This window comes from Eurosta solidaginis, chromosome 5 (genome assembly GCF_040869045.1).
Source record: "Eurosta solidaginis isolate ZX-2024a chromosome 5, ASM4086904v1, whole genome shotgun sequence".
Lineage (NCBI taxonomy): Eukaryota > Metazoa > Arthropoda > Insecta > Diptera > Tephritidae > Eurosta > Eurosta solidaginis.
Window position 1 is genome coordinate 115,118,990 of NC_090323.1, and position 23,459 is coordinate 115,142,448.

The 23,459-nt window shown below is 35.6% G+C and overlaps 1 protein-coding gene across 1 annotated transcript in view; it reads left to right on the forward strand.

The window, feature by feature from the left end:
- The window catches only part of LOC137254259 (leucine-rich repeat-containing protein 15-like), a 1,016,997-nt gene extending 1,011,792 nt beyond the window's left edge, over positions 1 to 5,205 (forward strand). The window contains exon 7 of the mRNA XM_067791948.1: positions 4,634 to 5,205. Within this exon, the coding sequence (XP_067648049.1) occupies positions 4,634 to 5,024 (391 nt within the window). The 3' untranslated portion in view covers positions 5,025 to 5,205. The remainder of the gene's footprint in view (positions 1 to 4,633) is intronic.
- The last annotated feature ends 18,254 nt before the right edge of the window (positions 5,206 to 23,459 follow it).

A 23,459-nucleotide genomic window follows, 5' to 3' on the forward strand; every position in this document is an offset into this window, starting at 1 on the left:
CAGAAATTACGACACAGAAACTCAACTGGAAGAACAGAAAACGTATATGTCATCACAGATGGAATCCCAAGAGACACGTATAACATCAAAGATTGAAGCACAAGAAACGCGTATTTCAGAAATGTCGAATTTCAGCACAGATATCATCTCAGATATCCACACAACTAGAAGATCAGGAAGTCCGTATATCATCTAAACTGGAAGCGCATATGGAAGAATAATTAACCCAGTTTCAAGAAGGCTTCAGTGGTCGACAGGATAAAATCGAGGCCGAGGTGGATGCTTTGAGAGGACGTATCGAGCAGTTACAACTAAATCGTCCAGCAGTTTCAGCGAGTAATCCAAAGGTAAAAACACCATCCTTTGACGGTTCTGTTCCTTTCCATGTATTTAAGCTACAATTTGAGAAGACCGCAACAGTGAACAACTGGAATGCTGAAGATAAAGTTGCTGCACTCTTCGTAGCATTGAAAGGACCAGCTGCCGAAATCTTACAGACGATTCCAGAGTACGAACGGAACAGTTATGAAGCATTGATGGCTGCTGTAGAACGACGTTATGGAAGCGAGCATAGAAAACAGATATTCCAAATTGAGTTGCAAAACCGCAACCAAAAAGCAAATGAGACATTGCAGGAGTTTGCTTCAGATATTGAAAGATTGGCTCATCTTGCAAATGCGGACGCACCCGTGGAATACACTGAAAGGGTAAAAATCCAGAGCTTCATAAACGGCATAAGAGATGTGGAAACGAAGCGGGCTACATATGCGAATCCAAAACTAACATTTGCTGAAACTGTATCCCACGCACTGACTCAGGAAACAGCGTCGCTTCTGTGTAAGCCAGTTTTCAAAGCACACCGTGTGGAAGTAGAAAGGCCAAAGTGGGTAGACGCAATATTGGAGGCGCTGAAAGGATCGCAAAAGCAAAGTGAAAAAATTATCAAATGCTTCAAATGCGGGAGGTCCAGTCACATTGCACGTCATTGCGATCTTGGTCCTAATAGTTCCTACAATGTGGGTGGCCGTAAACGCAAAGCTGGAGGAGATGAGCAAGAGCGAGTAAGAGGTTGAGATCGAGAGCTAGATCCAGCTATTGAATGCCCTCTGATATCTGTGTTGCAAATTGGTAGAAAATCGAGCATTCTTACCGTCAGAGGGAATGTGGATGGTAAAGAACATGTACTGACTGTAGATACGGGCGCATCTCATTCCTTGATTCGATCTGATTTGGTCTACAGGAGAGTAAAGACATTACCTGGAGCGAGGTTGCGTACGGTCACTGGCGAGTATAACCAAGTCCGGGAGAAGTGATCTGTGAAGTCTTAATTGGGAAGGTCATGGTTTTACACAAATTCGTTGTGGCGGAGATCGTTGATGAAGTCATATTGGACTTCTTGGTTCACCATGACATCAAGATCGATATGAAGAAAAGGTTGATGCATTATAAGGACCAGGATATACCACTTAACTTCAGTTTCCAGAAAGGATTCAGTAGTAATCGAGTACTGGTGGAGAAGACTCGACAACAACCACGGAAGTCAAAGGCAAAGGTTAATAGGTCGAATGGGCCAAATAAAGCAAAATCAAAAGTACCTGCGAGAGAAACACTGGCATTGACAAAAACTAAAAGACGCAGGAAAACGAAGCAACGAATTTCCGAGAAAGAATTCCAGGGTAGTTTCAAGCCGGATGGCACTACTGTTGTGAAACGTGGGAACGATACTGATTATGCGAAGCCAATCCGTCAAGCACCAGCTCTACGAAGCAGTTCATTGGCCAAGCAACAGAGTGCGAGGGAACGATCCAGGATAATGAGTAGTAAGATGAAACACAGGTACGACAAGGAAAATAATCCGGAAGGTTTCCGGGAGGGAGATTTGGTACTGCTATACAACCCTCACCGGCGGAAAGGTGATCCATCCAAATATCGGTGCAGTTGGGAAGGCCCGTACAGAGTTGTGAAGACGATCAGTGATGTCAGCTACCGCATACAAGAAATTGGGAAATCACGAAATAGAAGAGTGGTACATTTGGCGATGCTAGCAGCGTTTAGATCGAGAGATTTGTTCTGATCGGGACGATCAAACTTAGATGCAGGGCAGTGTTACGAATATTAGCAAAATTAAGGGGTGCTGCTATCTCTAAACCGATGCTAAGCAGTGACGTCAATTCACATCAGTAATTCAATCATTATGTATCTACATAAACGAAACAATAATTGCGTCTACACATATGTACCATGTACGTATACGAGCAGCGGACAATCAAAGCACAAACACATGCATATATCTGAGATACTCCTGAAAGTATGCAATGAGAGAAGCTATAAAATCGTGCAATTGTAGTTACAACTGAGAAGTTTGAGAGCTAATGGCAATTAGTAGATTCTGGAAATGGAAGCGCCTACAAGATGCGAACGTTGAAATCAGAGAGTATAAAAGGCAGCAAATGTAGAGGCGCTGGAATTCAGTTTGAGTTGAGCTATAAAGCAGTTATTGATTAAGCACGCAATCTGGCGGGCAATAGTAGAGTTTCATTTGAGCTATCAATCAGTTTGGTTGTTAAGCAAGCTAGTTGCAAAGTATAAGTGTTATTGGGAAGTACTTTAATAAAGGCCATTTTTCCATTATTAAATATTGGAGTTATTTATTCAACAGTTTAGTGATTCGAACTTAGCAGAAGGACAAATAAGGGGATTTGGAAGTAAATTCGTTACAGTATGCTTTAAAGCCTTGAATCTCTACTGTCGCAAACATTATGAAAATTAATAAAGAAATATCTTTGTAATGGTAGGCTTTTGATACGTTAAGCACAGACAGGTGAAATATAGTTGGGGATAAAATAGAATTTTTATATTTCGCCCACACTTATATACTTTAGAAATATGGACCCTTTAAAAATTTAGTTTCCCCCATTTAAAATCTGAGCTCGATACTCTCCTGCACTGATGCAATTCTAAGATCTTTTTTTCTTGCAGTCAGAACACAAAACAAACAATTCGAAGCTTTTTATTAGATCAGCTAAAACGTATGCGCCTAAATGCAGGTACACAAACTTACAAACTAATAAGAAGATAAACAAAATGTTTAGTCTTCATATTTATTTGCGGTTTTATGAAATTCTCACATGCATATATATATATATATACATATGCACATGCACATATATATGTTTCAATGTTGATCAGTTAAGGGGTCTTATCAGCATGTTTTAATTTTTTCTCTTGTACAAACATTCCCAAGCGTAGGTATTAATTCCATTATTTTTTACAAATCTCTTATCATCTAAAAACTTAACGTTACTTTATTTATTTCTGGTGTATACAATTCATGACATTTTGAACTAAAAATATACATTGGGTCAAAGTACAATTTCTTTTCGAAAAAACATCTTTTAAAATCATTTGCAGAAAGTTGGAGAGTAACGCATTGTTTAACACCCTTAATTTTTTTAATCTCCTTTTCTTCTTGATCGATGCGAATATAATACAGTTTTGCTCTCAAACCAATATTCATCTTTCATCATACCCAATCTAATAAAATGCCAAACAAAATATTCAACCTGCCCCTGATCAGGTGCCCGACAGACACGTTTTGCAGACGAGAAAGAAAGGGGGGTGGTACTACAAGTGTCCATCGGCTCCTTTTTGTAGACGAGAAAAAAGGGGGTTGGGATATGTGGGTTGGGGGTTGGGGTTGGGGGTTGAGCGGTACTACAGGTGTCCAACTGCTACTTTTTGCAGACGAGAAAAAAGAGGAGGAGGGATTGGGGAGCAGTCGCTCGATTAGAAAAATATGGGACTCTTTCAAACGGCTCGGGTGAAGTCTAGGACTCATTAGAAATATGAGGGGGCATTTAAAAATTTGCGGCCCTTTAAAAATGTAGGGCCCCCATTTAACGATCCTCATTTTTTTACTCAAAAGATGTCCAACTTATATACATTGAGACAAGTAGCCCTTATCTAAATGTATGTATATGGATGGGTATGTCTGTGTCGGTATGTATTTTGCGGTTTGTTGATATATATATATATATATAATTTATATGCTGTCATGTTTAAGGCAAAGCTCTGCTAAAGGTAAAAATCTCTATTTCTTATGCACCACTAAGCTTTTTCTTATAAGCCTCCTAGCGGAAGATCTGCCAGAACACGCCACCTAGCGGAAGTTAGCCAAAACACAAACCGGAAGAACGGATGCTACACCTAGCATATATGTGTGTGTTTGTGTATATACTTTTCCTTGCACCATTTGGGCTGGAATCGGTATTTACATACTACTGGTATACTATGAGCACATCCTTTCAATCTTCCGATTAAAAGTGTCGGGTAAAAAAACTGAAAAATCGCCTAGCCTAACCATCTGAAAAGTCAAGACATTTATGTGTTGAATTGAGAGTTGGAAAAGAGTTGTACATATATGTCCTGTTTATTTCATGATATCTGGCAACCATATTTCAGATGGAAACAACTTTTTAAAAAATGTTTCCCTTCTTGCCTTTGGGTCTTGCTCACCCATACCCACATGCTTAATAAGGCATTTAAGAGTATGTCCCATATTTTTAATTTGTTAATAAATTTTTATAATTTAAACATACTTATATAATATTTTTCTTAATACATTTTATTTCAGACGCATTGACTCGAACAAGCTGCTTTATCTAGAAAATGGAGCACTGCACGACTTGAGAAAACTTGTGGCCGTAAAACTAGACAAAAATCCGTGGCATTGTGACTGTCACGTTTTATACTTAGCCCGATGGATAAGAGAATTTGCATATAAATTATGGGATGGCCAAATGGCAATATGTCAGGGTCCGGGCAGTCTCGGAGGACACGAAGTTGGATTGCTACGTTATGACGAGTTATGTGACGGGCAATGGGCTAGTATGCTTTCGTTGTCTCCAAGACTTCCTCTAAGAAAACATCATATTTCGATACCACTTAACTACACTGAGTACTTCAATTTATATTTAAAACATATCTATTCTACTACTCAAAGGATGGAGATAACTGGAAAATAATATGTTGGAAACTATTTAATTGATCATGAAAAATATGGAAGGTATGCGTATGGACAAATTCATGTCAAATAAACGAAACTCAACTTAGAGGCTGAGATTAGAAATGTGATCAGCGCTAAGCCATCCTTTCCAAAAATAGTTATTTTATGCTAAAAAGTTTACAGTATTTTAAATATTAAAAATTTATTAAAAACAGTGTCATTTTCAAACATCTATCACAACCTAGAAAAGGAACACGTTCAAACAGGGAGGCGAAGTGTTTAAATTTGAGTGTGCGTTACACAATCCACATGAAATGCGATCCCGCAAACCCCGCCAATTACAGTGGAATCAGCCTGCTTAATATCGCGTATAAGCTTCTATCTAGCGTACTGTGCGAAAGACTTAAGCCTTAAGTCAACGAACTGATTGGACCATATCAATGCGACATGCAAATGCGAGTAAAGTCTGAGTACTTTTTTTTGTTTTTTTTTTTTTTTTGTAGTGGACGATGTGGCAGCGCGCTGCCCTCAAGTGGCCCAATGAAACTCACCTAATCCTGTTCACGCGATCGATTTATATATATAATACCTTTTTTTTTGTCTTTGTTTTTGCCGAGTCTTTGATGGGCAGCGGTTTGTCAAGCGTCGCGATCTGAGACTGCTCAGCTACAGAAGAGATTTCATCAGCCAAACGTAATACTTAAAGAGAACAAAAGCAAACGTATTATACACTAATTATTAAGGGAGGTAAGAACAATCTTTTTTATAGAAAAAAGGGAGTCCGAGCTATAAAATGTGTTTGAGTGAGAGTTATATTCTTGGCATAAACGCCGAAAAGGTTCATTTTGTTCGAAAGTCATTCTACATTGTTTCAGCAGAAGAGGTTTGAAATGTCTCGATGTCCGAGAGGGAACGCAAAAGTTCACTTCGTTCAGAAGGAATGGGCTCGAAATTGATCTACATATTTAAAAGTTTTGTCATAAATATTACACCAAGCATTTCCCTTCGACTAGGAAGAGTTGGAAGATTGATAAGCTTTAATCGATTAATATAAGGTGGAAGATTAGTTAAAGAGTCCCATTGAAAATATCTTAAGGCAAATAGTAAAAAATGTTTTTGTATTGATTCGAGACTGTCTGCATGGACTTGATAACGCGGATTCCAAATTACTGAGCCGTATTCTAAGAATGGCTTAACTGATGTTGTAAAAAGTGCTTTAGTTATTTAAGGGTCGTTAAATTGTTTTGTCCACCGTTTAACAAACGCAAAAACACTTTTGCCTTTATTCACTGTAGCATTAATTACAAGATTGAAACAAATTTGGAATCCATCATGCCTCTCAAGTCAACAAAATTATTTACAGTTTCTAGACTATCGATGTTAATTGTATATGAAGCTGGTGGCGAAATTTTCCGAGAAAAACACATGAATTTAAATTTTTTGAGATTGAGCGGCATATAATTTACATTGCACCAGGTCCGCAAGTGATTTAAATCCATTTGAAGCAAGAAATGTTCCTCAACCGAGGCATATGACATATGATTTGAAAAGTTTGACATCGTCTGCGTACATCAAGATTTTTGAGTACTTTTTACTTTATTTATATTTATTTAATCTTGAAATTGTTACATTCCTTGCAGACTAATTACAAATGTAGGCAAATACCAACTAACTTAACTGGTCATTAAGTAGCATTTTAAACCTATTTTCACAAAAGGAGAAATCCAAAACTTAAGAATTCGGAAGCAAATTAAACTCTTTAAGAGCTCTGACAACAGGAGCATTGCCAGCGTAATTGGTACTCGCCAGCCCCACATAAAATAAAATAAATAAATGTAAGGCGCGATAACATCCGAAGAGATCTAAGTTTCTCTTCCAATCTTCGTCGTGCCCCTCCTGATTTTCCCAACAAATTGGCCGGACGGGACCTACATGATTTTTATGCCGACTCCGAACGGCATCAGCAAGGCAGATGAGTTTTCACTGAGAGCTTTTCATGGCAGAAATACACCCGGAGCGCTTGCCAAACACTGCCGAGGGGCGACCCCGCTTAGAAAAATTTTCTTCTAATTGAAAAACCTTATTTCTAAAATTTTTGATTTTGCTTTGCCCGGGGTTTGAACCCAGGGCATCCGGTGTGGTAGGTGGAGCACGCTACCATCACACCACGGTGGCCGCCAATATAAGAAAGAAAATACGTTCAAGTAAAAAGGGGCAGTCCACCACCCCAGATATAAAATTAAAAATGAAAGACAGAGATAAGAAGGTTTTCCTACAATTTAGTGTCTTAAGACCTATAAGCAAACATCTAGACTCATAAGCGGGAACTGGAAGCTCAAAATGGATGGGTCGCAGAGCATACTTAATAAAGATTTTCTGAACTTTTTCCAATCGACTAATAAGACAAGAATAATACCCCCAGCGGGTTAGGGGATCAGAATATACCCGCGGTTGGTATGCTTGTCGTAAGAGGCGACTAAAATACCAGATTCAAGGGGCTGTGTAGCGCAACCCTTCATATTGCCAGCGTAACATATAGCTTCTCCAAACCCAAGTGTCAACCTCACCTACAGCGGCGAATCCTGTTTCACTAACAGACTAGGCTCTAGCGACCCCAAGCTCTTCATGGAACTTGGGGGTGGGGAAGGAGGGAATGGCCTGATGGTTTAATGTGGCCACATAAATCGTTCCCGAGATGGTCCGGCTAGCACCTTAATGGTGCTGTGGTTCCGGAGCGTACTGGATCTGTATCCGGCAAAGGACAATCATATCGATAACACTCCCCAAAGCCTTCGGGGAGCAACCTTTTCGCTACAACAACAACAGGAATAATACGGACGGCAAATAAAAGCAGCATTTTCTAGTTTCGATCGTACCAGTGAAGTAAAGAGTGTCTGTAAAGTATACGGATCAGAGAAATCTGAACTGAAACGTCTGACAAAAGTCAGCATAGAGTACGACTTAGCTACGGTATAGTTAAGATGGCTATGAAAAGTGAACTTGGAATCAAAGACCATCCCAAGATCAGTGATTTTAGAAACAATGTCTGGTTGTGAGCCACCAATAAAATATGAAGTAGGGATAAGAGTACGGGACTTGGAATAGGAGACATGGGAGCATTTTTTATATATTTAAGGTAAGCATATTTTTCTGACAACAAGCTACAACATTGTCAAGATCTCTCTGATGTTTCGCCGAGTCAGAGAAACACGTTATATTGCTAAAAATATTCATGTCATCAGCATGCAAGAGAAATTTAGAATATTTAAAAAAAAGTAGTAATATCATTGATGAACATCACAAAAAAATCGGACCCAAAATACTTCCCTGAGGAATATGGAAGATCCATTTTATGGATCTTGTAAAACGTCTGGCGCGCTCACACGTCTGGCGCACACACTGACACCCTTTGGGCTTTTTACAACCCCCACGACAGACACACCACAAGTGGAAAAAAATTTTTGTATACTCAGTTGAGCAGAGCTCACAGAATATATTAAGTTTGATTGGATAACGGTTGGTTGTACAGGTATAAAGGAATCGCGATGGATATAGACTTCCATAAATCAAAATCATCAGTATCGAAAAAAATTTGATTGAGCCATGTCCGTCCGTCCGAAAAATCGAAAAAGTGCGATAATTCATTACCAAAGACGGATAAAGCGATGAAACTTGGTAGGTGGGTTGAACTTATGACGCAGAATAGAAAATTAGTAAAATGTTGGACAATAGGCGTGGCACCGCCCACTTTTAAAAGAAGGTAATTTAGAAATTTTGCAAATTGTAATTTGGCAGTCGTTGAAGATATCAAGATGAAATTTGGCAGGAACGTTACTCCTATAACTATATGTATGCCTAATAAAAATTAGCAAAATCGGAGAACGACCACGCCCACTTTTAAAAAAAAAATTTAATATCTTTACAGTATATAAGTAAATTATGTCAACATTCAACTCCAGTAATGATAAAAATAAAAATACAAAAATAAAAGAAAATTTAAAAATGGGCGTGGCTTCACCCTTTTTCTTTTGATTTGTCTAGGATACATTTGATGCCATAAGTCGAACAAAAATTTACCAATCCTTGTGAAATTTGGTAGGGGCTTAGATTTTAGGACGATGACTGTTTTCTGTGAAAAAGGGCGAAATCGGTTGAAGCCACGCCCAGTTTTTATGCACAATCGAGCGTCTGTCCTTCCGCTCGGCCGTTAACACGATAACTTGAGCAAAAATCGATATATCTTTACTAAACTCAGTTCACATAATTATCTCAGCTCACTTTGTATTGGTATAAAAAATGGCCGAATTCCGACTATGATCACGCCCAATTTTTCGATATCGAAAATTACGAAAAATGAAAAAAATGCTCTAATTCTATTCCAAATACGAAAAAAGAGATGAAACATGGTAATTGGATTGGTTTATTGACGCAAAATATAACTTTAGAAAAAAACTTTGTAAAATGGGTGTGACACCTACTATATTAAGTAGAAGAAAGTGAAAAAGTTCTGCAGGGCGAAATCAAAAGCCCTTGGAATCATGGCAGGAAAACTGTTCGTGGTATTACATATATGAATAAATTAGCGGTACCCGACAGATGATGTTCTGGGTCACCCTGGTCCGCCTTTTGGTCACCACTCTCTTTTAAAATTCTTTCCTTTAATTCGACACCCATATTGTACAAACACATTATAGAGTCACCCCTGGTCCACCTTTATGGCGATATATCGAAAAGGCGTCCACCTATAGAACTAAGGCCCACTCCCTTTTAAAATACTCATTATCACATTTCGTTTGATACCCATAATGTACAAACGCATTCTAGAGTCAACCCTGGTCCACCTTTATATCGATACACAGTGTTTCGTGTAGAACAATTGAGCTGGACAAAAACAAAGTTCTTATTCCAAGAAAAGTGTAATGAGAAATGAAAGAACAAACACAATAACGGGATTTTAGCTTTTTTTGATATTTTTGCTCATATATATTGAGTAATTGAAGTAAGAAGGCAGGAGTGGCCATAAAATGCATTGATTAATTTGCAAAATTCTTGTTGAATATTAAGCTTCATATTTCTTTTAAGTGAACACTCTTATATAATTTTTTTGATGGATTCTAAGCTCGAAGGAAAGTAAAATTTTTTTATAGTAATTCTTTCGCCATAGAGTATTTTCAATATATTTAACATTCCGTTATTAAGAAGAAAAGGTATTTTTTTCTATATTTTTAACTTTAGGGACAAAAAAGTTACATACATCCGCGGACATCCGGGCTAGATTTTACATATGTTCTAGTCGCAAGTATTCTCTAATAGTCGAAAGAAAAAACCATTGCGAATTCCTTGCACATCTATTTTTAATTTTTTTTTTTTGTAGATTTAGTTATCTCTACATATAAAATAGGATGTATGTACGTACCAGCTCCGACGAGATATTTGAACCTTTCACTGACTTCAACCTGCCACAGCCTACCGCACCAGTCACCAAACCATAAAAACAGGTACATACAAAGCAATCCTAATGCAGGTATAACCACACAGGAACGCTACACAAAACAACCCCATTTGGTAGCATCTACGCCAATACCTGAATGTAATATAAATACTGCACAACTGATAATAAATCAGAACGATCAACGACACTTAAGATGGCAGCACAACAATCATCAACTATTAACCCTGTCGGAAAATAAACAACACAAAGCAGTTTAGTTATAACCGTACCAAGAACGGAGTTTTTTGACATTTGGGTTCAACATTCGAAGGAAACCAGATATAAAGAATTATTGAGTTTTGTTGTACTGAAGTACGATTTAAGCGAGGCAGCCGAGTATTCGATAAAAAGTTTAAGCTTACAAATATCGGCATATTCGTCGAAGCTGGATCAAAAGTGGAACACTTCTGGAAGACATAAGGAGCGATTTTTGAATAAAAACTCGGAGTGTCTTTCGGCTCCAGACTTCACATTTACAATAACGGTGGATTCAAAGTTGCCACCAGAACAACCAACCACTTCTTCAGGTAACCCCGACCCCGGAAGACGAAAGAAGGACTTTTTTTACTGCAGTGAAAAAATCAAACGGCGTTGAGTGGATGACCTCTTGCAATCTAGAAGTCCTGGTGAGTTACTTTATATGGCAGAAGTATCAACGCGTATGTTCGGCAACAGAAATGTTATAATTTAATATTTTATAATACATTATAAAAAAAATCACAGGAAACCACTCAAAGATCCGGCAAAAAGATAACATGTGAGCCAGATGCAAGATGCTTGAGCAATGTAGAAGCTTTAGCATACTACGTAGATAGCAAGTCGAAGACTCATGGGTACAAATCGACTCGGAAGTAGAGCATCAAGGCAGGTCATAAGGTTTATCCATCATTTTATAGTCTAAGAAAAGCTAAGGCAGAATGATATCCAAATAAAATTGATGTGGGTGAAACACGTGCGGAAGTCCAGTCCGTATTAGATAAAAATGTTGAGCGCTTAGTTTTAGCAAATCAAGAAGTTTTTGTTAGTTTATTACCTACAAACTTGACGTATACTTTAGTCAGCAAATGGGGTTGCGATGGAAGCTCTGGCCATAACACATATAAGCAAAAGTTTACATGCAGTTCTGACACTGATGAGTTTTTGTTTATATTTTCTTTCGTTCCTCTTCAATTACAGGATGAAAAAGGTAACATTGTTTGGCAGAATCCTCGACCTTCTTCTACCATGTATTGTCGTCCAATTAAATTTTTTTTTCTAAAAAAACAAAAGATTTTATTGTTTTTGAAACGAACAAAGTTTTAGAGGAGATAAATGCGTTGTTGCCAACAAAGTACATGCTCGAAGAATACGAAGTTTCCGTAAATCACAATATGCTTCTAACAATGATTGACGGAAAAGTTTGCAATGCTTTGACTGAAACTTCTTCCGCACAAAAGTGTTATATTTGTGGTGCCACTCCAAAAGATATGAATAATAAGTTTCGGGACTTTAAGACTAACCGAGATAATCTTGGTTTTGGTTTGTCTACTCTCCATGCATGGATAAGATGTTTTGAATGCTTGCTTCACATAAGTTATCGCCTCGAAGTAAAGAAATGACAGCTTAGGAATGAGGCAGATAAAGAGAGTGTAAAGCTACGTTCCAACGAAATCCAGAATAAATTTAAAAGTGTGCTTGGATTGATAGTAGATAAACCAAAACCATGTTTCGGCAATACCAATGACGGCAATACTGCTCGTAGGTTTTTCGAAAATTCTGAGGCTAGTGCTGAGATTACGGGATTGGATGTAACGCTCATCAAAAGTTCGACACTCTCCTTCGCGCATTAGGATCTGGGTACAATACAAATATCCAAAGATTTGAAAAATTTGCGGTCGAGACTAAAAAACTATACATAGATCTCTATCCATTGTTTAATATGCCTGTTACAGTTCATAAAATCTTAGTGCATAGTACTGATATTATAAAATCAGCAATTTTACCTACTGGTCAACTTTCTGAGGAAGCACAGGAAGCCCGTAACAAAGATTTGAGACGATTCAGGGATGATAACACACAAAAGCAGTCGGTGAAGCCACGAATAGAGATCTTATGAATATGTTGCTTATAACATCGGATCCTTTAGTTAACAGTTTTAGGGAGATACCTAAGAAAAAATTTATAAGTCTGACTTCAGAAGTCTTAAATTTACTGTCCCCCGATAATGTTGAGGAGTCAATAAATACCCCAGTGTTTTAAGCTTTCACAGTAGTGTTACTGATGCTCATGACTATTCCACAAGTGAATCATCGAATGAAAGTGATGATAGAGACCTACCCTATAACTGTTTGTTGGATCAGGTTTTATTTAATTTAAATCTATTGTCTTTTCTACTTTGTATGATACTTTACTTTTAAGTTTTTTGTAATAAGTAATTTTCACAAAATTAATTTAATTATTTACATTGTTATTATTATTATTGTAATTGTAATTCACTTTTACATTCCTGACTGGTACTAGAAAATAATTTTGTAAAAATTGTAGTGCCAAGATAAATACTCAAATAAATACAATATATGTATGTACATATGCACAGTCACTCACATAAATAAGTAGACAACCCTTTTTGGACAATTCTTACAATTTTCGCTTTCGCAAATTTATTTTAACTAATTTCCCATAAAAAAATTTGTCACGATCTATAACAAAAACTAAATTTTAAAAAATGTTTGAAAAATTCTACGAATTTTCATATTTTAACTAATTTCGCATAAGAAAATTTGTCACGATCTATAACAAAGCTAAATTATATTTAAAAAATGTTTGAAAAATTCGATGAATTTTTTTTCCGAAGTTTCAAAATTTTTTAGAGTATTGAGATTTGTAGTCCATTCAATTTAAGTACTATAAAGTAATATTCTTAAGTCCTTTAAATTTTTTTGGATCTATGTCACTTATTCGCATGAGTTACTGTATAAGAAATAAGCAAATGTATGCATATGAAATAAAATTTTGGAAAAAAATAAAAAAAAAAAGAACATATGGCTGAAAAAAATGACTTAGTTGTAATAAATGACTGCATATGAAACGGAAAATCTCATAAAATAATTATGTCCAGCTAGCTTGTTCTACACGAAACACTGTGCGATATCTCGAAAAGGCGTCCACCCATAGAACTAAGACCCACTCCCTTTTAAAATACTCATTAACACCTTTCGTTTGATACCCATATTGTACAAACGCATTCTAGAGTCATCCCTGGTCCACCTTTATGGCGATATCTCTAAAAGGCGTCCACCTATAAAACTAAGGCTCACTCCCTTTTAAAATACTCATTAGCACCTTTCATTTGATACCCATATCGTACAAACAAATTCTAGAGTCAGCCCTGGTCCACGTTTATGACGATATCTCGAAAAGGCGTCCACCCATAGAACTAAGGCCCACTCCCTTTTAAAATATTCATTAACACCTTTCGTTTGATACCCATATTGTACAAACGCATTCTACAGTCATCCCTGGTCCACCTTTATGGCGATATCTCGAAAAGGCGTCCACCTATAAAACTAAGGCCCACTCCCTTTTTAAATACTCATTAACACCTTTCATTTGATACCCATATCGTACAATCAAATTCTAGAGTCACCCCTGGTCCACCTTTATGGCGATATCTCGAAAAGCCGTCCACCTATAGAACTGAGGCCAACGCCCTTTTAAAAAACTCACTAACACCTTTCTTTTGATACCCATATCGTACAAACAAATTCTAGAGTCAGCCCTGGTCCACCTTTATGGCGATATCTCGAAAAGGTGTCCACCTATAGAACTATGGCCCACTCCCTCTTAAAATACTCTTTAATACCTTCCATTTGATACACATTTCATACAAACACATTCCATGGTTACCCTAGGTTCATTTTCCTACAAGGTGATTTTCCCTTATTTTGTCTCCATAGCTCTCAACTGAGTATGTAATGTTCGGTTACACCCGAACTTAGCCTTCCTTACTTATTTTAAGTTAAGTTTCGCTTTATTTAAGTTTGCATGGTTGCATCTTGCACTTTTACAAAGAGGGGAGTTGCCAGCTTCAATTTAATATGACACTACAGGAACCCCAGAGGAGGCAATCCAATCCAATTTAATCCAATTTAAAAAATTTGAATGGAAGTCAAATCTTTGTAACCTTGATAACAAAATACGATGATTAAATTTATCAAACGCTTTCGAAAAATCAGTATACACGGTGTCAACTTGGGCGCGGTTACTAAAGGCTTCAATGCAGTATTCGGAGAAAACTGCTAAATTAGAAGTGGTTGATCTCATCGACATGAATCCATGCTGATCAACAGAGATGAGACGATGAATGGAGAAAATAAATTTATTTTTTACTATGCATTCAAAGAGTTTTGAGACGGTAGAAATTTAGAAATAGGGCGATAATTGGCAATATCATTTTTATTGCCAGATTTAACAAGTAAGGAATGCTAAGTTCGGGCGTAACCGAACATTACATACTCAGCTGAGAGATATGGAGACAAAATAAGGGAAAATTACCATGTAGGAAAATGAACCTAGGGTATCCCTGGAATGTGTTTGTATGACATAGGCATCAAATGGAAGGTATTAAAGAGTATTTTAAGAGGGAGTGGCCCACAGTTATATAGGTGGACACCATTTAGGGATATCGCCATAAAGGTGGACCAGAGCTGATTCTAGAATTTGTACGATATAGGTATCAAATGAAAAGTGTTAATTAGTATTTTAAAAGGGAGTGGGCATTGTTCTATAGGTGGATGCCTTTTCGAGATATCGCCATAAAGATGGATCAGGGGTGACTCTAGAATGCGTTTGTACAATATGGGTATCAAACGAAAGGTGTTTATATGTATTTTAAAAGGCAGTGGGCCTTAGTTCTATGGGTGCACGCCTTTTCGAGATATCGCCATAAAGGTGGACCAGGGGTGACTCTAGAATTTGTTTGTATGATATGGGTATCAAATGAAAGGTTTTAATGAGTATTTTAAAAGGAAGTGGGCCTTACTTCTATAGGTGGACGCGTTTTCAAGATATCGCCATAAAGGTGGACCAGGGGTGACTCTATAATGTGTTTGTACGATGTGGGTATCAAATTAAAGGTATTAATGAGGGTTTTAAAAGCGAGAGGTGGTAATTGTATAAGTGAAGGCGTTTTCGAGATATCGACCAAAATGTGGACCAGGGTGACCCAGAACATTATCTGTCGGGTACCGCTAATTTATTTATATATGTGTTGAAGACATGAGTCTCAATAAATTTAATCTTTATGTATAAATTGCGTGCGGACGGCAACCCTACCCTTTCATCTTTTTCCTTTATAAAAAATGTATAAGAGAGTCACGTAACGGCCCTTTCAAATTGTAAGCGGTCAAAATCCGCTGTAGTTGTTCTTCCCTTCATATAAGTTGAGTTTGTTGTCTTTAACTACTTCATCTACATAAAAACGAAATTTCGTGTAAAGTGATTTAAACATATAATAAAATTTGTATTCAAGCACATGAAGTACCAGTATATTTAAAGTGCGGTGTTGTTATTTCCCTTGCGCATCGGCGCTTTCCCGTAACCCCCATATAGAAACTTATTTATGGTCCTTCGAGGCCAAAAAAGAAACCGGCGACCTGTAATATAAAAACATTAAAATCGGCAATAAATCGCGGCGGTTCGTAAAACACATTATTTACATAAATCAACAAAAGTGATCAAATTATCTAAAAGCTAAAGTTTGTGCTAAAGGAGTAAAGTGCAAAAACAAAAACAACATACATACATATATACATGTTGAAAAATAACAGCACAAAAAGGTGTATTAGAGTGCCCATAAAGTGCGTTACAGAAAAAATACTTACCTACCCCTGAAAAAATCTTTGATAAAAAGAATACTTACCCAAAAAAGTGATCTGAGTGATTGATACTTATCCCAAAAAACAAAATCCCTGAAAATAAATAAGAAGAATAATACTTCGTGCTTACATGCATACTTACCATGCTTATATTTATTATATACTTACCTGCAAAAAATACTACATAAAGTGGAAAAAATTCATACTTACGTCATATTTACTATCCCTGCAAAAAGTAAAATAATCACAAATAAGAAATTTTTCAGAGAAAAAAATACATATTAAAAAAGTGGTACTCGAATATTGTACAAAAAGCGGTCTAAACATTTATACATACATCCAAACGGACACTACACCATAAAACAGTAGTAAGTGATAGCCCCAAAAAAAGTATCGAAATTCAAAAAAAAAAAAAAAACACAACAAAAGCTACTCAACGAATTACAGCAATCAAAATTCTCAGGCACAAAAAACAAAAAAAAAAAAAACAGCTGGTATCAAGAAAAGCAATATATATTTCGGAGGTAAATTAGTAGCGGTTTCTTCTGCGGTGTTGCTGAGCTTTAATTTTCCGTAAGAATATACTCTTAAAATTTTCATCCGCGCTATATACCTCAATAAATAGCTACCGCAAGTCCCATCTCTCAAATATTCACTCTCCAAAAACAAAAAAAAAAAAACAAAAATCTCTTAAAAACCGCTACAATTATACATACGAAACATATTTCTCTCATTTGTCACATTTTAATATACCTTCCCGTCATTACGGGTGGGGTATATCCCACCTATTGTACCTATCGGTACAAATACACAAAAATTGTTTCTCAAATTCATTGCCGCGCGTGTCCCTTAAAAAGAATCATTACATTTAGTATACGGTCTGTCCCATCCCACATATTAAAATAACGCCACCGCCGGCATATAATAAGTGTACATACCGATATATATATACAAATAATAAGCTGCGCTTCGTTTAAAGCAGGGCTATTCATTTCATAGCACAATTGTGCCCTCTCAATTCACACGCATATGATTCGCTCTGCCGAGCGACGACGATATACGCCGCGTCGCGACGCGTCGGGCGATGACATTTTTCATATTACGCCCAGACATTTCGTCTACTTAAAGCTGTAGCAGAGAATTTAAACACAATGAGAAGGCGTTTTTGCTAGATTCCAACTTTTTTGCATGTGAACACGTCTTGCACTTCACCACACACAATCCAATTTCAATGTTAACCAGTTAACAGCAGAAAATTCTCTGTCAACAGTTTCAGCTGGTGTATAAATTCTCTGGATTTTCTCTTAATATGATTTCTTTGTGGGAATATAGGTATTTAGTAGGATTAATTAAATTTAAATTTTATTACTTGTAGCAATATATTTGCTTGTTTTATGATTTAATATGAATTTGAACTTAATTAATATAATAATAGCAATATATTTGCTTGTTTTATGTTGATGCAAATAGCAGAAATTTTGCTTATTTCTTTACAAACAAAAACCTATTCATATACCCAAAATATGCCCTTTCATTAAATGTATGTAAATTAATCATACATTTATGAATTATCCCATCCCTTTTTGTTAATAAATTAAAATGTTAGGAAAATGTATGCAAATTGAAATATGCATGCAAATAGTGTTTTGCCGACGGCATTTGCACACTTGGAATTTCTGTGCTCACGAAATCCATTGCATATTTATAAAACGTTAATTTGCATAAAATGTATGCATATTAACCATGAAGTATGAATTATTAATAAATTGAAAAATTGAAATAAATAAAATATTTGATAACAATTGAATAAATAAAAAAATATTTAGTTATTATTTGGACTATGGGTGGGAGGGGAGGTACCTATAAAGAAATTTCCTAAAGCATTTTATATGTGTTATTCAGTACAATGATGTAAGTACCTATGTACTTGAATATTTTCAAAGGCAGGTTTGATAAGCCAAGTCAAACTTAAATACATTTGACCTGCCTCAAATCAACCCTTAAATATGTAAATAAGACCAACAATACAGAAAAGACATGTGCCTGTTGATCAGATGTTGAGCATTGTATCATTGAATATATATGTATGAAAATACAAACCAAAGCAAAAAAGTACAAATGTACATACATATATACATATTCAATAATACTCCAATTAAAGGCAGACATGTATAAAAAGCTTGGTCGCTTTGATGCTGTGGCAGTGTCTTAAGTTATTAATAAAACAACTTGTCGCTTTCCGCGTTATGAAGCGACCAAATCAATTATGGCAATCCGCGTATACGGCCATGTATATGTAAATATCAATGCTCGTAGCAATTAGCCGACGAAATACAATAGGCACGAGCCAAATTATGTGTCGTCGGTGGTTAAAAGTGTTGCCGTTTATACCTTTAATAACTCACAGCTAAAAGGGGAATTTATTATAAAATTAAAATAAACGAATTTATTGCTCTTTTGCGAAATAATGTAATATTTCTTCGCAAAATTACTTTAATTTATTTCGCCGCTCCCATATATTAATTTTTATCTATGAAAATAATGTAAAATTCTTACTTTGTACTGACATGTGGTAAACAAGTCAGCATATACAGTATGACGTCACAGTGCGAATTCGGGCCAGAAACGGGTAAAACACCACTCTTATGTAGCAACTGCAACACAGTTGCTGCAAATTTGGCAGCGTGGCTGCGCGAACAATTTTTCGGCAGAATATGATAGGGGGTTTCATATAGCAAATAAAAATGTCCATAACCTGTGACAACTCGGCAATTCAGGATATGGGAAAATTATTTGCAATAATTTATATAAACAATGGATGGAAAGTTTTAGATTATATAGTTAATATGTTAGTGGACAATTACTAGGCAATATCTGTGCATGTTTATTTGCATTTTTTACTACCATATTAGTACTTTCATACAGGCTTATAAATAGTTTGGTATTATTTCATAGGAAAAGTGCGGGGTTATGAAAGTAGTTATGCTCGTCATAATGAATACCCCCAATATGCATCGAAGTTGGAATTTATAAAATCGCAAAAATTTGTCTTTTGACGATTTTATCAAATGCCATGTTGCCGAATTCTATCACCAATTCGGACAACTTAAGAAGAAGCATTTATGAATGAAAAATCAAGAGGAAGCTAGTTTTCAGGATTTTGCGATTTACATACAAAACATGAGCATACATATGTACATATGTATGTGTGCTTGTGCGTATGGTTGGATGGTTGAAGTGAATTTTGTTTTGTTTGTCAACCTGCGAATATAAAAATATTTCTTAGCTTACATATGAACATAGATTTGTACATATGCTTGTGCGTAAGAATAGTTTTTGTAGGAAGTGGTTGATTGAAACAGTTTGTCTTTTATTTGAACATGTGAATGTGCAAACATTTGTTAGCTTATGCATGGATATATTGGTATCAATGAAGTGGGTGGGAAATGGGGGTGTAGGCTGATCTTTAGTTTAGGAATATATGTGTGTACATATATACCAATCTAGGTTTATTTATACCCACTCACCATTTAGGTGATTAAATTTTCAATTTCCCTACATATCAATGTAATTTGATTACTCTTTCTGACAAAATAATGAGTTACCATACAATTGAACAAAAGAAATAATCAAATATGAATACTTTAGATGATCAAACACTGAATATATTTTTTCAACCACATTTTGGAATCATATTTGAATCAAATGTGTTTACTTTAGGAGATCAAAAATTTATAATAATTTTTAATTCAGCTTTCTGAAACTTTTTTGACTATATTTGTTGACTGAATAATGTATTTTATACTTGTCAAAATATTTCTTTACATCGGAGCTGATTAACCCCTATACACTTGTAGCACTTTTGTTTTTGTTTTGCCCTGAATCATAGGCACAGATTCAAATTCACACTTTGAATATAAAAAAAAACAAGTAAGGACAGGACTGTCTTCGTCTGTGCCGAAGACTTCAACCTTCCAACCATCATAATTTATTTACAAAAAATCAGAGAATTAAATTTGCAATATACTTGCTCTGATCAGAGAATTTTTTGGTAACAGACGAACAGAGAAAATCGTTAACAGAATTTTCTGTTACGTCTTGCACCCTGTTGTTGACATGAATTTGGGGAATAGTGGTGAAGTGCAAGACGTGTCACATGCAAATGGATCGTAAGAAGTGGATGCCAAAAAAACGCCTTCTCATTGTGTTTAAATTCTCTGGCTGTAGTCATTGGTGCCGTTTGTCGTATCCCTAACCAGAGAATTTAAACACAATGAGAAGGCGTTTTTTTGGCATCCACTTCTTACGATCCATTTGCATGTGACACGTCTTGCACTTCACCACTATTCCCCAAATTCATGTCAACTTAACAGGGTGCAAGACGTAACAGAAAATTCTGTTAACGATTTTCTCTGTTCGTCTGTTACCAAAAAATTCTCTGATCAGAGCAAGTATATTGCAAATTTAATTCTCTGATTTTTTGTAAATAAATTATGATGGTTGGAAGGTTGAAGTCTTCGGCACAGACGAAGAGAGTCCTGTCCTTACTTGTTTTTTTTTATATTCAAAGTGTGAATTTGAATCTGTGCCTATGATTCAGGGCAAAACAAAAACAAAAGTGCTACAAGTGTATAGGGGTTAAGCAGCTCCGATGTAAAGAAATATTTTGACAAGTATAAAATACATTATCCAGTCAACAAATATAGTCAAAAAAGTTTCAGAAAGCTGAATTAAAAATTATTATAAATTTTTGATCTCCTAAAGTAAACACATTTGATTCAAATATGATTCCAAAATGTGGTTGAAAAAATATATTCAGTGTTTGATCATCTAAAGTATTCATATTTGATTATTTCTTTTGTTCAATTGTATGGTAACTCATTATTTTGTCAGAAAGAGTAATCAAATTACATTGATATGTAGGGAAATTGAAAATTTAATCACCTAAATGGTGAGTGGGTATAAACAAACCTAGATTGGTATATATGTACACACATATATTCCTAAACTAAAGATCAGCCTACACCCCCATTTCCCACCCACTTCATTGATACCAATATATCCATGCATAAGCTAACAAATGTTTGCACATTCACATGTTCAAATAAAAGACAAACTGTTTCAATCAACCACTTCCTACAAAAACTATTCTTACGCACAAGCATATGTACAAATCTATGTTCATATGTAAGCTAAGAAATATTTTTATATTCGCAGGTTGACAAACAAAACAAAATTCACTTCAACCATCCAACCATACGCACAAGCACACATACATATGTACATATGTATGCTCATGTTTTGTATGTAAATCGCAAAATCCTGAAAACTAGCTTCCTCTTGATTTTTCATTCATAAATGCTTCTTCTTAAGTTGTCCGAATTGGTGATAGAATTCGGCAACATGGCATTTGATAAAATCGTCAAAAGACAAATTTTTGCGATTTTATAAATTCCAACTTCGATGCATATTGGGGGTATTCATTATGACGAGCATAACTACTTTCATAACCACGCACTTTTCCTATGAAATAATACCAAACTATTTATAAGCCTGTATGAAAGTACTAATATGGTAGTAAAAAATGCAAATAAACATGCACAGATATTGCCTAGTAATTGTCCACTAACATATTAACTATATAATCTAAAACTTTCCATCCATTGTTTATATAAATTATTGCAAATAATTTTCCCATATCCTGAATTGCCGAGTTGTCACAGGTTATGGACATTTTTATTTGCTATATGAAACCCCCTATCATATTCTGCCGAAAAATTGTTCGCGCAGCCACGCTGCCAAATTTGCAGCAACTGTGTTGCAGTTGCTACATAAGAGTGGTGTTTTACCCGTTTCTGGCCCGAATTCGCACTGTGACGTCATACTGTATATGCTGACTTGTTTACCACATGTCAGTACAAAGTAAGAATTTTACATTATTTTCATAGATAAAAATTAATATATGGGAGCGGCGAAATAAATTAAAGTAATTTTGCGAAGAAATATAACATTATTTCTCAAAAGAGCAATAAATTCGTTTATTTTAATTTTATAATAAATTCCCCTTTTAGCTGTGAGTTATTAAAGGTATAAACGGCAACACTTTTAACCACCGACGACACATAATTTGGCTCGTGCCTATTGTATTTCGTCGGCTAATTGCTACGAGCATTGATATTTACATATACATGGCCGTATACGCGGATTGCCATAATTGATTTGGTCGCTTCATAACGCGGAAAGCGACAAGTTGTTTTATTAATAACTTAAGACACTGCCACAGCATCAAAGCGACCAAGCTTTTTATACATGTCTGCCTTTAATTGGAGTATTATTGAATATGTATATATGTATGTACATTTGTACTTTTTTGCTTTGGTTTGTATTTTCATACATATATATTCAATGATACAATGCTCAACATCTGATCAACAGGCACATGTCTTTTCTGTATTGTTGGTCTTATTTACATATTTAAGGGTTGATTTGAGGCAGGTCAAATGTATTTAAGTTTGACTTGGCTTATCAAACCTGCCTTTGAAAATATTCAAGTACATAGGTACTTACATCATTGTACTGAATAACACATATAAAATGCTTTAGGAAATTTCTTTATAGGTACCTCCCCTCCCACCCATAGTCCAAATAATAACTAAATATTTTTTTATTTATTCAATTGTTATCAAATATTTTATTTATTTCAATTTTTCAATTTATTAATAATTCATACTTCATGGTTAATATGCATACATTTTATGCAAATTAACGTTTTATAAATATGCAATGGATTTCGTGAGCACAGAAATTCCAAGTGTGCAAATGCCGTCGGCAAAACACTATTTGCATGCATATTTCAATTTGCATACATTTTCCTAACATTTTAATTTATTAACAAAAAGGGATGGGATAATTCATAAATGTATGATTAATTTACATACATTTCATGAAAGGGTATATTTTGGGTATATGAATAGGTTTTTGTTTGTAAAGAAATAAGCAAAATTTCTGCTATTTGCATCAACATAAAACAAGCAAATATATTGCTATTATTATATTAATTAAGTTCAAATTCATATTAAATCATAAAACAAGCAAATATATTGCTACA